Raw genomic sequence first — 17,128 nt, forward strand, 5'->3', positions numbered from 1 at the left:
AAGATCCCATTCATCTTGATCTTCATCATCCGTTTGAACACTCGTATCAACACTCTTCTTATTTCTCCGTCTCCTGTTTGCATAACCTCTGTCTGCTCCGTCTTCATCATCAGTTTGCACTCCACTGTCCACTATCTTTTTGAAGCACCGGGGCTCTTCTTCCAGGGTCTCCTCAAGCTCCTCATATGGACCACGTAATTTTGGCATAGAACTTCGCTTTTTCAATTGCTTCTCCTCTCTAACATCAATATCCTTAAGAGACATTTCTGAAGCAGAGCTTAGGATACCAGACCTGGGTATGTATTGGGTAATGCCATCAGACTGTACTGTATACCACGTTTGGCTTTGTGGAATTTCAATACCCAGCACACCTGAAGCTGTAGTGGTTGCATCATCAGCAGGCCAAAACTGGCCATTTTCTGTGGTTGCATACTGTCCTTCCAAAAGCGTTTGATCTGTGGTAGTTTGTGGCGAGCCAGTTCCTGAAGGGTCATAACCATACTGATATATTTGACGAATTTTTTGCTCTTCCAGCTGTTGGTGGAGCTGTTGTTGAAGTTGTTGGAATTGCTCAAGCTGCAACTGCTGCTGGGCTAATGTCTCTTGCCTCATCATAAACTGAGCTTGTCGTTCCTCCTCTTGCTGAAATAGGAGATGATGTTTCATGGATTGCAACTCCTCGAGCTTTTTTTGCACCATAAACTTTTCTTGTTCCCTAAATCTTTGAATTTCCTGACGTTCCCATTCCAGCTCTTCTGCAAAGCGCTGCTGTTTAATTTTCTCAAGCTCCAGAAGTTCTCGCTCCAAGTCAAGCTGCTGCTGTTTGCCCTCTTCAGGGGCAATGAGAAGGGCAACGTCATCTTCAATTACATCTGTATAAACTTCAGATGCTGTAGTTAAAGCGGGTATCAAGTTGGTTGGCTCAGTGGTAATAGTTTCTATAGTAAGAGGTGGTAACCCTGTCTCCATCTCAATGGCACTAATTGCACTATCTTTTTCAGCTGCCACTGTTGTCAAGAAACTGTATGATCTTGGGAGAGGTTGACTCTGTTGCAAAGTTGATAAAGAGGGCACTGAGTCAATTGTCTGGAGAGTAGGTAAATCTCTGACAGATGTACTAAAAATAGAACCGGGTTGTGTAGTGATGGCAAATGTGGATGGGACTGGAGTCGCTACTGAAGAATAAACAACACCATTGGATGATCTTAAAACACTTCCAACGCCAAACTGGGAACCCAAAGATGATACTATTCTTGCTTGGGAATACTGTGGTGTACTGAGTCCGATGCCAGAAATCACCTGCCGAGTCTCTGGATAAGGACCAGTAGTCTTGCTTGAGTAATCCATAACCTCACCTGAAATTACAGGGCAAAGTTACAGTCCAGTCCCACAAAAGAATGATGCTTCACGGATTCTGAAAGTCATCCCATCTTGATGAATTAAAAAGGAAGGGGAAACTGCATGCAAATCTTCAGGTTAATGATCTACTTTAGATGTGAAGGAAACAGCATTTCTGAACATGCAGGCACATGCAGGCACCTCTGTGCAAAACACATATGTGAAATGAAGAAATGAAAAACGTGTAATCCAGAATAATTTGTCACACTGTCCAAAAGAAAACAAAACAACAGAAGGAGGGGAAAAATAATAAAAAAATTATCCTGAAATGAGGTGAGGAACATCAAAATTATATTTCAAAGAAAGATCTGCTGCTCTGTCATACTGACCTGTAGTAACTCTTCCAGAAGTAAGATCTACTGCTGCATCAGTTGCCCCAACTCGATAATCAAAGCTATTCTTGCTTTTGTATGCAAACAGTCCAGCTTCTGATAAATTTGTGTCAGACATAGATGGTTTCATACCTCCCACTCCTCGGTAGCCATATGACCCTGAGCGATCATACTGATAATGGTCATCTCTGTAACCAAAGCGATCTTCAGGAAGTGTAGTTGGTGGCTGCTGTGCTGTACAGCTCCTACCAAATGGCAATTTATAAACCATATCACAGCAGACAGCTCTTCTCCCTGCAGTCAGATCCACAGGCTTTTCATCATCTTCTATCACTGTTGTTATGATACCTGAAGTAGTATCATCCATTGTTACTATCGTTCTGTGGGATTTTGTAGTGCTAAGGTCAACTGCTCCACTCTCCATAGGCTCCTGAGCAGTGGAGAGATCAGTCCAACCATTTGTAACACCAACAGGTGGTACAGTAACAGGCTTTGTAGTAGCCCATGTCACCGCATGGGTTGCACTACCTAGGGATAAATTTATGGGCACTTCATCTCTACCTGCAGAGAATGCCTGGCTGCCTTTTACTCTGTATGCAGGCTCAAAATGCTTTGCTGTTGTTAGCTGCAGCGGTGTTGTCATCGCATGTCCCAGATCCACAAGGCTGTCTGTACTGGCAGCATAGCTTACAGTGGCAGTGCAGGTCACTACAGTTACTGTCTCAGTGACTACAGACAGAGAAGGATCAGCAATGCATGTAGTACTAAGATTTATTATAGCTGGCTGGACAGTACTTACTGGCCGCCCAAATGAATCACTTGGTGGCATTTGCCTTCTCACGTCCATGGAAACAGCAGACAGATCCATACAGCTGTCTCTCATTTCGATATCCATCTTAGTCAAAGTGCGAAGATCTATGACATCGCCCAGTGGATGGAATCTTCCATTCTCTCTATACCTGGGTTGATCTCCTATGTGTAGTGGCTCTGGAGGTATAGTAATAGCAACACTACCTAAACCAAAAGCAGGCACTGGGCCCTTAACAACAGACGCTGTGGTCTTGGTTACCTCTGTTGTTACTACTTCTGACTTTAAACTAGGCATTTTTTCAAAAGTTGACTGTGTTGTGGCTGGAATAGCTTGCAAAGCACCTGAAATATACATACTCTGATCTGCCATACTTTGAATTTCCATAGTTTTCATGGGTGGAGTAAAAATTGGTTGCATAGGCTGGGGAATCTGTTCCGTAGAAGGTGGTTCTAAAGGCCAGCTGGTAACAGCCTGACTAGTTATAGCTTCTGTGGGAGTTCCAGGCTCAGATGGCAATGTGATGACAACATAGGTTTCCTGTGAGGGTTTTGCCAACCTTGGTGAAGATTTGTTAGAGTGTGGAGACAAAGGGGAAGTGGGAGATGCTATTTTGTATTCAGTGGCAGGGACCAAATTCAGAGTCATACTAGAAGTCAATGACAAACCTATTGGTTTGGGTTGTGTTTCTGCTGGCTTATGAACGGCTATTGGGAGTGGAGGAACTGCTGGTTTAGGAGCAATTGGAGGTTTAGTTACTTCAGTGGGCCTGTGACTGAAAACAAGCCCTGCTGGAATGGAGGATGGTTTGGGTGGTACAGGAGGTGGTGTTGGGGTGTATGTTTTTGTGATAGGTACCACATGATTCTTTAATACAGCAGTGGACTCTAGTGTTGGAATACTTGTGACTGAAGGTACCACTGTGGGAGCTGTTGCTGCTGGAGTCTTAATCTGTGACTTCTTTTTGGGATAAATGGCTGGCTTGGGTAAAATAGGTGGAGGTAATGGTGGTGGAGGAGGTGGTGGAGGAGGAGGAGGTGGGGGTGGAGAAGGTTGTGCAGGAGAATCCAAAGAAGAGCTTCTAAAAAGCGAGAATACTTTGGCTGTTATAGCAGGAGCTGAGGAAGGCACAGAGACCATGCTGGTCTTACTTACGACACTGGGAGTAGGTACAGAAGATGTTTCTGATGCAGGCTCTGTAGCTGGTACTGACACTACACATACAGGTTGCTGTTCAGATGTAGCGCTAATCAAATTAATCCTTGTCATATCAACACCCAATTCTTTGTGTGAATCTTCATGATGAATTTTGACAGTGCCAGCCTCTACTGTACTTTTAATTATCCTAGCTGCTTCCTTTTCTGATTTCGAGGTATCAAAGGTAACGGTATCAGCTGCATATTGCTTGGGTTTTATAACTGTAGTTGCCACTACTGAAGGTGTAGTTTCAGGCAAACAAACTGCAGGTTGATCCACACTTTCCTTATCTGATGCTATAGATGGCTTTTTAGTGGCTTCAGCAATAGATTCATAAGGCATGCTCGCTTCAGAGTACTCTTTTGTAGATGTTAAGGGAACTTGGGTTATTATCCTGACACCTTCAGAATCTGCTAGTTTAGATACAGTATCTGCTGTATCTACATAACCTGTGGTTGCACTGTCTATGGGTGATGAACTATCTGTGGTACAAACTGAAGATGTAGAAGATGTTAAGGAAGCTGTATCAGAAGGTAATATTGATGCAGCACCTTCTGATGTCTCAGAGTATGTCAACATTGATGTTTCGTGAGAAATTATTTCTTGAATTTCTCTGGCATAATCTGTTAAATATTCATCTTCAATTTCCTCTGCTGTAAAATGCTGTGTTATTTTAACATCTGGAATAGAAAGTGCTGTGCTACTGACAGGTGAAACATCCGAGACTGCTGAAGTAGTGCTTGATGTTAAGGATGTACTATCCACTGTTTCTCCAACACTAGATACCTGTGTATCAGATGTGGGAACAAAACCTGAAGTTGGTTGTGTTGGACTGGACCCTGGGGTTAGCTGCATTCTCTGTCTTTTCATAAGCTCCTCATAAGCAGCTTCTGCATCTAACAACTGCTTTTCCTCAGTGGTGGAAGTTACTGTGCTGTCTAATACAACTATTTCATGACTTTCTGGGATAATGTAGGAACTAGAAACAATATCTTCTTGAGGCATCATAGAATGTAAAGTCTCAACACTATAGTAGTCTTTCTGTAGATCAGTAATTTTCTGTGGCTCCTCATAGATCTGTTCTGAAGCTTTTATTTTTTTCTCTTTTCCTCTCTGCTGTATATACTCATTGCTCTCATCGTGTCTCATGACAAGATTAGTATCAATAGTTCCATTGTAAGTATCCTCTACTAAAGATTCATAAATATAATCCTCTATTAGCATTCCACCATATAAAGATTCTTTTTCAAATACTTCATCTTTTTCATTTGCAATTTGAAATGACTTGGACTTATGCATCATCTCCTCATATACCTCTTCAGCACTTTTCAATGTCTTTTGACCATTTTCTTCTTTTGAGAGTCCAATTGGTTGTTCATCTGTCGGTGAGTAGAGAGAGACAGCAGTAGGCAATTTGTAAACTTTTTGTACTTCTATTATTTTTTCTGGGCTGATCTCAAATCCTTCTGGATCTGACTCAATACTAGGTGAATATTCAGAACAGGAAGATCTGTGCAGCTCTTCCATTTCTGCTGCCTGTCGTAATTCTTCTGTTGGAGATGCATCTTCAATGGGAGAAAGATTACTTGGTGGAGTCTTTGGACGTTCCCTTCTTCTCTGAGCTCTTAGTTCATCCTTGTCCTTTTTAGATTTTTTGCTTGAACTTTTTCTTTGTTGCTGTTCTAATTCACGCTGTTTCTCTTGTTCCTTTAGCAATTCTTCCTCTTCCCGCAGTTCTTCTTCTTCCGAAGAATCTTCAATAGTTGGAAGAAGAGGACCATGTGACCGGTGTCTGGCTTTGCGCTGTTGTTTGCTCTCCCCTCCCAGTTTTTTGTGACTAGGACTACTGTCACTATCTTCATCAAGTGATGACACTGAAGTAGGAGATGTACCTGGTGTGAAACTAGAAGCGTGTAAACTAGAAGACCCTTCTCCTCTAGATCTATCTTCTGGTGAATCGGTAAGACTCTCCATCTCTAGCTCAGGCTCTTCATCAAAATATAAAATACCTTTCTGTTGTTCAGATGCTTCAGAATATTTGTTTGCTATTGTACTATTTAATTCTATTGTTTTGAAACGCCGAAGGCCTCCTCCTCCAGTTACTGCAAGTTCTTCACTGTCTTGACTTTTAGTTTCCCTGTATTTCGGCTCTGGGCTTTCATCAAAAGTCTCATCATCGTCATCGTGCCATGAATGTCTTCTTCCTGCATCCTCATCATAGCCTGCACTGCTTTTCCGTGTCATTCTTCTATGTTTTCCAGCTGTTCCTTTGGCTTTGCTTTTCACTTCTTCTTTCCTTTGGCTTTCAGTTACACTGATCTCTTTGAGTTGACTTCTAATGAACTCGTCGTCTTCAGAACCTGAGGCATCTTCATCAGCACTCATCTCTATAATCTGTTTTCTAATGAAGTCTTCCTCATCACCTGATCCCTGACTGTCATCTCGTTTGTACTCATCACTGCTTGAAGAACCAATACTAGCTCTTCTCTTTCTCCTTGGGACAGGTGAGTTTTCACTCTCACTGCTGTCTTCCACAGAATCATAGCGTTGTCTTCTTGCCAATATGTCATCTCCTTCATCTTCTTCCTTGTAGTCTGCCCTGGAGGAAGCACTTCCCTTACCATCTTCTACAATGGTTCTTTCATGTTCTTGAATAGCTTCTAGGTCTTCCTCATCTGAACTGTAAGATTCTGGAGTGACTGGCAAAGGCTTTGGTTTATGTTGATCCTTTGTCTGTTCACCATAAGTTTCATAAAGCTCTTTGCTCTTCACAGATTTCTCATCAGAAAGTGTACTTGCCTGAGCTTCCAGAATAGATAGTACAGTACTTTCCAATTTAGCTAGATCTGAGGGGCTTGGTGGACTTTCTTGTATAACAGTGTCTTTTTTATGAGATTCTCTGAGTAAATCCTTTTCATCACTGGGGATATGACTTGGAATTTCACCAAGTGAACTTGATATCCCATCAGAAGAATAGCCGGTGTCACTCAGACCTTGTGGACTTTTCTGTTGCTGAGAGCTTGATGTGTCTGATTTGTCATCCTCCTTTTCCTAAAAAAATAAATACATACGTGTGTGTATATATTTATATATAAATTCTTAATGTCTCCAGGCAATTAAATACATGTGGGATTTTTTTTCTAAAAGATGAGTTAATGCCTCAGATGAAAAAATATGATGCCAAGAATAATTATTTTAAACCATAAAAGACTGAATACTAATTTTGTTATTCAAAGCTATTAAAATAATACCACAAGTTCCTCAGATTTTGAGTTTCTGCACTGAATCTAGGCATGCTTAGCTCAGCTGTCCACTGATTTTACTAATTGTAACTGATCTTACTAGTTTTAAGATGAACTTCTATTTTTCAATATAAGCAAATACTGCATTTAATTTTTTTCAGAACACTTACTGATGATAATCTATCATTTGTTGACATATGCATGGGACAAGTTGCTTGGGGGTTAATTTAAATGAAAACTTTAATTACCTGTGGTTCAAAACTGCCTACATAGTTCCAGACACAAAGTAATACAGCTTGCCAAACGTCATCTGCAGTATTTCTGAGCTCTGCTCCTTTCTTTGACCATTTAATAACTTATAATTTTTAGCAATATGTCCATCATTTCAAATTTTAGACCTATGGTTTAGTTTTGTTGATATAAGTGTTACACATTGTAATATGCAACAGAATACATGGAGTATTGAAGCATGATTTGACACAATTTGGAATGTCCCCATAATCGGCAGTTCAGCATTGTACAAATACTTTCTGAGTACCTCATAAAAAAGAAGATTCTCAGTACATTTGTATTGCAGAGGTAAGCTACTGGTAGGGAAGTATAATTGCAGGGAAGAAAGCATAATGGTCAGCTATTGATCAAAGGAAATGAGGAAGCAAAGAAGGCAGGCATACCTGCCACAGCATCATAACCAATGTTTTCCTTCTCATCCCTAATTAAACACCCTCAGTCAGTCTCCTAGCTTCCAGATCCTTCTATATAATTCTGAACGACAAGCACCTCTATCTCCTTCTTTAGATAACAAAAATACCACTAACATCCTACAGCAAGTATGCCCAGACTGGGGTTCCATTTCTGCTTCTCTCAACAGTAGAACACTCTGTACTTGGTGAAAGTACCTCACCATTTGGCTAACAAAACAGTTCACTCTCCAAATGACAGGTCATCTGAGCTGTCAGCTGACAATCTAACCAAAGTCCCTACCTCTGCTAGCAATTTCAGAATAAGCACCCCAAAGTCTCCTGATTTTAATAATATGACGTGATCTCCAGATCTGCTATGGTCCTCAGTAATACAAATAAGTAGCATTTATCTTTGCTAACCAAAGTCAATGACTTCCGAAGTACAGCAAACCATTTATTTAAAGCTTTAATCTACCAACTTGCTTGGTAAAATGCTGAGTTATAAAAATTACTGTGGAATAAATACGTTAAGAAAATGATGATGATAGTTAATTATAATTCAAAAGTACATTTACACTCATGTTAAGTTGGTATCAGTTACAGGTATTTTCAAATGTTTATTCATATTAAAGTTATTTTAATGCCAAACTATCATAAACCAAATATTTGTTATTGTCAGTTATTTTATTTTTGAAAAACAGCCAGTTTTTTTCATTATTTAATTTACATTTAAAATACCTATTCTTGCCTATAGGCCTGTAGCTCTGCACATAACCCTACATTAAAACACCAATATTACAGTCATCTAAGAATTAATAGTTTATTAAGTAATTTCTATTTCACATTAGTAATTAGTGATATGATTTGCAAAATCAGGTACTAACTTGGATATAAACTATATCTGTTCTTACTAATATTGTGCCCAATATGATAAACCCAGATATCTGATATCAGAGCAAAATCCATTGCAATTCAAAAGCAAATATGATAACAAGAATTTCTAAGGACTACTCTAATGATAAGGCTGTGGTTGATATATAACTATGGAGAAATCTATAGTACTCCAAACAACTTTGGGATATCATCGACACTTAAACACTTCAGCCTTCTGAAACATGTACTTCTGAAAAATGTACTCTTCGATATTCTACAGCCCTTAATAGCAGAATTATATGCATTCTTCATTAAAAGTCAGCTATGAGGCATATTTAAAAATTTTAGGGTTTGCATGCTATAGTTACATTTTTGTTGCCTTTATTAAAGAGAGTGTTTAAGGGGAAAATCCAAACATTGTTCAGGCTCAGAAGGTCTCCCAGGAATTGATGGACAGACTGTATCCATGTAGTGAAAGTAAACCTGTCAGATCTTAGTTCTCCCCAGGGAGATGAAGTGACACTTTTAAAGCAGAGACAGAAGGCGTCAACTAAATACTTGAGCTTAGAAATAGACAACAATTGGTTGTGTAAACAGCTTTAGCTATTCTCCTTCTAATTTGTGATGATGCCACTATCTTTGAGTCCTTGGTGTACTATCTGGTTAATGACCAAAACAGGGGAGATGGCAATATTGGTATTGTCCATCCTGTTGTTGAACCTCCATGTATGCCATAACATCACTGCTATGAATAACAGGAAACTGAATACAGGAAAAACTGCTATTTGTACAGTAAAAGGAAGAAAAATATCTACAATAAGGAGGGACTTTTACTACTAGGAATAACTATCATGTGAAAACCCAACTTTCTTTGTAAGGCTACCACAATATGAATATATTTTCTATCATGTGTAGTTGTCTGCCCTATGATAGGTCATGCAAACTTTATCCTGTACATCATATTTTGAGATCATATGCACGTAACTTACAATAAATAATTGTTCTTTGTGCTTCTTTACCCTTTTTCCTGCAGCCTGAGAACAAGGCTATTGTCATTAGCTACATCTGTTCTTAAATGACTACTAATTTGTTTTCTACATGATTGGCCATCACTTCTATAAAGACAGCATCATTGTCTAACTTGTAAACATTGATATCTGTGATTTGTCAAGAAGCATTCTACAGATTGTACTGGATCACAGCTTTAGCTTCTCCATGTCTTTAGGGTGTTGCTACCTGTTTTTTTATTTGTGAAAAATGAGGATAATATTATTAACTTATCTCATTTGAATACTGCAAGAGTTAGTAATTACCATTTGTAGAGCTCTGGATAGAAAATGGCATCAGCACTTTGTCAAGTGCAGAAAGTATCAGGTTTTCCCTTGCATCCCTATTTAAAAATAGAACTACCTGAAAGCCTTCATACTATTCTGTCCCGAAATATACATAAAATATATTCTTCAATTTCTAGATATTGTCCCTTACCCACTGAAATGGAATCAGTGTCTGATGTCTAAATTGTTATCTCCTCTTCTGCTTCTGTCACTTGCTCTCTTGGGAAGAATTGTTAAAAGGGTGTTTGATGTACAGCATGGAGGACATTGAAATACTTCAATAAATAAAAAGTAAATAAGAGTTAGTATCACGAAGTAGAAGCAAGGTGAGGCACCAGCCTTTTTTTATTAATTTTTTTTTTTAATTTTGAACAATTTGAGCTTCTTAATATTTTTTTTTTTTTTTTTTTTTTTAGATTTTTCCAAGAAGCGAAAAGGGAAAAAAAGGGTAAAAAAATTATTTTCTGTAAAAAAAGCTATTCCTTTTTCATTCACTCAATTCTGGTTTGTATTTCAGAGTGTTCTAATTTTAAAGATATGTACGAGCAGATATAATTGGGTTGTTCAGGGTTTTTTTCATGAAACTTCTGATTTACAACCTATAGGTAAGTACTTCAAACTTACCTATAACAAGATAACAAGAGCAAAAGAAGGATAATCCCTATTTATGGTACTGCTCAACAAGTCCTGATTTCAGTTAGAAGGCGCTGGAAGGAATTCAAATATAAAGCACTAATCAATCTACAGTTAAAATCTGTTGCTATCAGATATGGAAATCCAATATACATATCTTAGATTTTGCTTTCACCTCCTTATAGAACATTAAAAAATGACCAAATTAATTTTTTTCCTTACAAATGTTTTTCAACAGAAAAAAACCCCCACAAATTTTTAACAACAGTAACAGAATTCAGTCTATTTCCTTGGTTATTCTGATACGAATTAAAAAAAATTGATATAGGATTTTCTTAGATCACCTTCTTGTTTATTCCAGAAGGCAGGATTACTGGCTATGTTCCTCTAAGCATAACTCACAGATTCTCTTGGTACAATCAGGGGACACCATACCTCTGGATACTACAATTCAGACAGGAAACTTGTTTTATAAAAGTAGTAATATTTTCCACAGCACGATTTCTGATTTAGAGTATTTTTCCCAAATGCCTTGCTTATCACAAGGCAGGGAGAGGAAGAAAAGAAAAATAAAGAAGAAACCCCCCCAAAAGCCCCCAAAAAACTCCACGAAGCTACAAAACCTAAAAAACCCCCACCCTTCACCTTTTTGACTGGGATTATTTAAAATCGTAATTTTGGCAAACATTAAACACTTCTCCTAAACCTACTTCTACTTTCACAACATAGAATTCAGCAGTCAACTTGTGGTGCTCATATAAAAAAAAACCATCATGTTTAATTTCTCACAAATTGTGTATATTATTCACTTCAGCTGACAAAGTGACTTGTTGGTGACTTCACATCCAGAAAATGCATTTATTTAAGAAATGCAGACCTCTAGTACAAGCTGTCATAAACTCATCCATTCATCTGACTTAAGAGCCCACCAAGAAGCCTACTGAAAAGTACCTCCCCATATGAGATAAGCAAATAAAATGGTTAAAAGTTTTAAAGGCTACATCCTTCAACATAACATGTTCAGGCATCACAGTGTTCCTCCAATGTTTATTACATTTTGATATTGCAGAACACTGTACACCTTAACATCACAGATTATTCCCTTTTGCGATTAAGAATGATGAAAACACTTGAATTTCAACAATTAAACTCTAAAGTCCAGAGAGTTTATAGAAGCAGGTAAATAAATCAGGAATATTGGAGAAATGATTAAAAAAGAACTTTTACTTGGTTTCAAATGCTTAACTGCTTGAGACTGAAAATCATGCAAGAAGTGTTGAAAAGTTGAATGTAGATCATAGAACTAACTGGTGAAACTTTCACTCAACAGGAGTCATTGATTTTATCATTTAGAATCATCCCATACAGAGAATAACAATAAAGAGCAGAAGACATAGAGGGTCAGATTCTAAACTGTAGCAAGGGAGAATGGGGGTGGAGGTAGAAAGTCACTTACTATTTTTTCTTTCACTGCTTCCACATGGTCAGTTCCTGGCACAGGTGTTGCTTGAACAGGAATTCCTTCTTCCTGAGCTTTTTCTGCTTTCAAAACCACTTGTGAAATACCAGTTGTCAAACCTTCTTTCTTAACATCCTCTTGCTTCTTAGCTTGCAGACCCTTGTAAGGGGCATCAATTTCTGCTTTCTGTTCAGCAGCATGTTCTTTAGTCTCAGCTGTAATTCGTTCTTTTTTCTCCTCTGGATGTGGTATGCTCTTTCCTGGGAGCACAGGTTTTTTATCTTCTTCCAATATGCTCAGGGGTTTCTTTTGGTCTGAACTTACTGTTGCAGGAATTTTATCTGCTGAAAGTGTCTTTGACAGTTTCCCTTGCTGAAGTTTTGATTCTTCTTTTTGAGCCTCCTGTTGGATTTTCTCCACTGATGAAGTTTTCATGATTTTCTCATGTTGGAGTTTTGGATCTTCTTTCTGAATTCCTTGTTGGATTTTATCAACTGAAACTGCCTTTGACAATTTGACCTCCTGAAGTTCTGCATCTTCCTTCTGAGCTGAAGGCTGGATTTTGTCAGCTGATAGTGCCTTTGCCATTTTCAGCTGTTGGAGTTTTGGGTCTTCTTTGTGAATTCCATGTAAAATTTTGTCAGCTGAGGGTACCTTTGCCAATTTTGCCTCTTGAAGTTTCAGGTCTTCCTTTTGAACTCCATGCAGAATTTTGTCAGCTGAGTGTACCTTTGCCAATTTTGCCTCCTGAAGTTTCAGGTCATCCTTTTGAACTCCATGCAAAATTTTATCAGCTGAGGAAGTCTTTGCCAGTTTTGCCTCTTGATATTTTGCATCCTCTTTCTGAACCCCATGCAAAATTCTATCAGATGAGGCTGTCTTTGTCAGTTTTGTTTGCTGAAGTCTTGGGTCTTCCTTCTGAGAAACGCGTTGGATTTTATCAGCTGAAGGTGTCTTGACAAGTTTTCCCTGCTTATGTTTTGCATCTTCTTTCTGAATTCCTTGTTGGATTTTATCTGCTGACAATGTTTTTTCCAGTCTCCCCTGTGGAACTTTTGGAACTTCCTTCTGAATGCCTGGTTCTTCTTTCGGTTTTGCTGCTGCTGGAGTAGGCGGTGTGGAAGTCTTCTGAGGGGAATGTGAGACAGCAGGCACAGGCTGTTTCTGAGGAGCGGCAGGTGGTTTGGATACTGGATGTGAAGGGCCTGTTTGCGGAAGTGGAACCTTGGTCATGTCCCCAAGTTGTCCTGACATTGCCCTCTGGGTCTGACAGTTTAAGCACAGCCATTCCTGTACCTGTAACACAACAAACATACAAAGTTACTTAATTTGAAAGCTTAACAATAAAATTGCATTTTTTTAACTGATACAGTTGAATACTTTTAATCTGAATACTGTGCATACTGAGAAATTATTTTCTTTGTTTGCTGCTCTTGCAGGAAGATCCATAACACTTTTCTAATGGAAATGAAGCATGGCAGATTCCAGAAGCCTGAGCTGAACAAATATAAATACAATTTAAATATAAATATATACGCTCTGAAAACTAATGGCAATTACATTGTTCCAAAGTATTGCTGACCTTTATGTACAAAGTTCGCTTATACATTTCTAACACCTATTGTTTTCTAAAGCCTCTATAATCTACTAATAGGTCCCTCTAATTTTGTAAATTTGAGTAAAAGGTGAGCAACTGGGACTCATGGCTCTTCGTGGTTTTCTTCAGAAGCTGCCTTCCCCTCTTGAATTTCTGTATACGTACCAGTATATTAATTTAATATGACTGTAACCCAAAATGAAGATCACCTGTCTGCTCTCTTTACTGCTAAATCCCTGCTGCACACTGGTTCCTTTTTACTCTTCTTCCCAGAAATCAGAAAAAAAAGACAAATGCTTATATCTGTGCAAAAGACCTTGTTGCTAGTTGCCTAGCTACTACATGAGAGGAGTTTTCAGATTGTTTCCAGTGGGATTTGGGGTATAGATTCTTTAAAATAGCAAAAGGACAATTTAAACACAGAAAAGTAGTGGAAGGAAAGAAAAAGCCCAGAATCTTCTGGATACTATACTAGACAATGAAGCTTTACTTCACTACTTTGACATGAGCTTCACTGGAGGATAAGAGGTCTATGCTGTACATTAAAACCTTTGTATGTTTTTTTTTAACTACTTTTAATGTGATGATGGAAGACCTCAGCAATTTAGGCTTTGTATTTCTCTGATTTAGAGAACTTGGTGACCTACTGAATATGAAGCACATGAAAAACAGAGCAAAATTGTTCTATTAGCAATTATATAAGTAATACTACTGATAATATTAGGATAGTGTGGATGACTGACGAGTTATATATCACTGAATATTTTAGAATATCAGTTGACCAGAAAAGGTGGCATTTAGTCAGAAGAAGGGTTTCCTGGCAGAAGTGTGAAACCTCAGAAACATTCATGCATTTTATATTAACAAGTAGTACAGTAATAAATGAAGTAACATAAAATAGCAGAAACTGGAACTCCAGCTCTGCCCCTGCCTGCAAAGGATGCCCGAATGACCAGGTGTAAGCACCAGACTCCCTGGCCTCCTTCTGACACCTGAATCTGCCCTTTTCAATGTAAAGAGGGGTCTAACTTCAACAAATGCACTAGCAGGTTTTCCTCCCAAGAGTACTTAACAGCTAGTGATGCCAGTGTATTGTCATTGATACGAGATCTCTAAGAGTGATACAGATGTGGTGATGACCACAAATGGCTTTTTGAAATAGCTAAGCAGAAGCAAAGCATCTCTCTATTCATCTCTAATGATGACCTTATGTGCTCAGCTCTCACATCCCAGCAAGAATATTTCTTAGTGCATTGGTGTTTAGTAAAGTTTCTGTGCACAGGTGTGTCCAGATTTTTGGTACCTTTAGAAATTAAGTGGTTTTGAGATTAGCTGGTTTCAAATGCTTTCTAGAATCTAAAATCTACCAAACCCCCAAATTATGAAGTGTATCTGCATAGTTCAGATCCAAACCACATTGTTAAGAGGCTTTACATCTCTCTTGTATTTTAATTGTTTTTTAAATAATCAATTCACCACTATGATGCTGCCCCTTTGAAAAATAGCTGATTAAGTTAATAAGTGAAATATAAATTACAAGAATTGCAGCTGCAATGACAATTGCATGTGAACTCATGTGGGTTAGTTCTGTTGAAAAGCAATTAAAAGGATATTTAATATATTAAGTAATTTTCTTTGTCTGACAAATTTTGATCCAGGCACAAGCAATGCAAGAATGCACACTTTATCATTCAGGTAATCTAACAATTGTTACTAATAGGCACTATGCCCTTTACAACTGCAAACTGAATGTAGCTCTGTCTACAAATACAATTTAGGTTTAGTTTTTCTGTGGAAAAAAGCTTTAAAACGTAAACCTCTAGGGAAGATTATCCTCCGTAGGACTTAAAGTACTCCAACTACATGTCATTTATCTGGAAAGCACTAATTAAGAAATGCAAATAAAAGTAACTTATTTTTTAAAGAATGTGTAAAATACAACTTAGTTCTTTTGCAATTCTCTTCTCTCTGGAAATTTTACTATACTACATTATTATGGGCAGCAACATTTTTTTTTTTCCTAGAAAATAATACTGGAAGCTGTAAGTATGTTGTGAACTGTCTTTCATAACCTTCAGATAAAATCAACACACCAGGAAAGAAATTTGACCAGAGAAAAACGTGATTATGATTTAGTATGATCAGGAGTCTGTAAGTGAGTAAATATACTAGATAACATTTAGCATAAATGTTCCAGTTTCTGGAGTTTCTATGTTTGTTTCTTTTCTATACATCCACATTTGTCTCATTACTTCTCCTAGCTGTGCTGGTTATGTAGATCCCATTTAGTAACTCTTTAGCTGCAGCCTACTCACACTGCTCATATACTTGCTTTGTCTCAGATTCATCAATCACTTCCCTTATTTAAATCCTTCACAAATTCAGTTCTTTGAACTGCCTATAGTAACTTTAGCAACTTTAGAAATAGTATTAAGTATTTAAAGACCAAAACAGTTAACCAGCCACTATTTCCTCTCAGCTTTGCTCACTGTCCCTATCCAGTATTTCATCCCTGGAGTAAAGTTCTCCAACTCAAGGACTGTGCTTTGAGCTGAGCACATAGAAGAACAAGTCTCCTAAAAATAAAAACAATTACAATTACACATGAGCAAAGGAAGATAATGATGAGCAAATTGGCAAACTACACAACATCTTGTCAAGAGATGGGAGTCTCAGTCTTGCCTCCCTGTTATAGTGATGCAAGCGATGCTACTGAAATGACCTGGAACTGTCCAGCTACACAGTAATTTAATGAACCTTACATTGTCCTCTTGGACTTTTGTTATATTTGCATCTATTTACCACTTTATTTTTTCAGTGTTGCTATATAGGCATAGCAAATGCTTCTCTCGGGCTATGTGTTTTAAATTCCAGTCTAAGTTTATATAATCATGTGGATATTTGATCACAAAAGAGCCAACAAGAATCTTCTTATATGACCAGCCCTCTAGCTCCTGATTGTCTGACAGGATGGTTCTCTGTAAAATCGAATTTTGTACCATGAAGTCATATGCCTCAGTTTTAGACTTGTCTTCTCCTCAGTTAACCTCATGCCCTGAATGCAAGCTTTTCCCTAAGGCGATCTTTTCAGTTAGCCTGTCAACCCATATTTATTAGGATGTAGGAAATGGAAATCATCTTCTTTTAGCAGTCTTCACTAGGTAAATCTTCTTAATTCTTTACAGAATTCTTCACAGCCTTTGGTTCCTGAATTAGCAGTAGACACTATTATTGGCATCACAAGTGATACTAGTGTTCTCTAACATTCTGAATCCATGCCTCTCTCCCAGCAATCCTTACAACCCCATATTGCTGGACTGAAGAAAGTACCTGTGTCAAAATGTTCTTCTCACTCAGTTTCATAATAAACTAATGTCATCATGAAAAGGGCAAACATTTAATGTTCATTGTGAATGTCTACTTTTCAGTTGTCATGCAAGAACTCAGCACTTCAGTCCTTTGCTTTTGTATTCACACATCACAATGTTAGATAATTTCATATTGAAAATAATAGATCAGCTGTTCCATCTTCCTGCCAGTCAAGGATTTTTTTATTACAGTATGTTGATAAA

General features: G+C 38.0%; 1 protein-coding gene across 1 annotated transcript in view; it reads right to left on the reverse strand.

Moving 5' to 3' along the window:
* LOC104405058 (protein piccolo-like) overlaps positions 1-13,273 on the reverse strand; it is a 189,128-nt gene extending 175,855 nt beyond the window's left edge. The window contains 4 exon segments of the mRNA XM_010013653.1: positions 1-1,355; positions 1,728-6,786; positions 11,957-12,613; positions 12,689-13,273. The exon segment at positions 1-1,355 is cut by the window's left edge and continues 15 nt beyond it. Coding sequence (XP_010011955.1) covers positions 1-1,355; positions 1,728-6,786; positions 11,957-12,613; positions 12,689-13,273 — 7,656 coding nt within the window.
* Between the last annotated feature and the right edge of the window lie 3,855 nt (positions 13,274-17,128).

The sequence above is a fragment of the Nestor notabilis genome, unplaced genomic scaffold, assembly GCF_000696875.1.
Source record: "Nestor notabilis isolate BGI_N333 unplaced genomic scaffold, ASM69687v1 scaffold474, whole genome shotgun sequence".
NCBI classification, from domain to species: Eukaryota; Metazoa; Chordata; class Aves; order Psittaciformes; family Psittacidae; genus Nestor; species Nestor notabilis.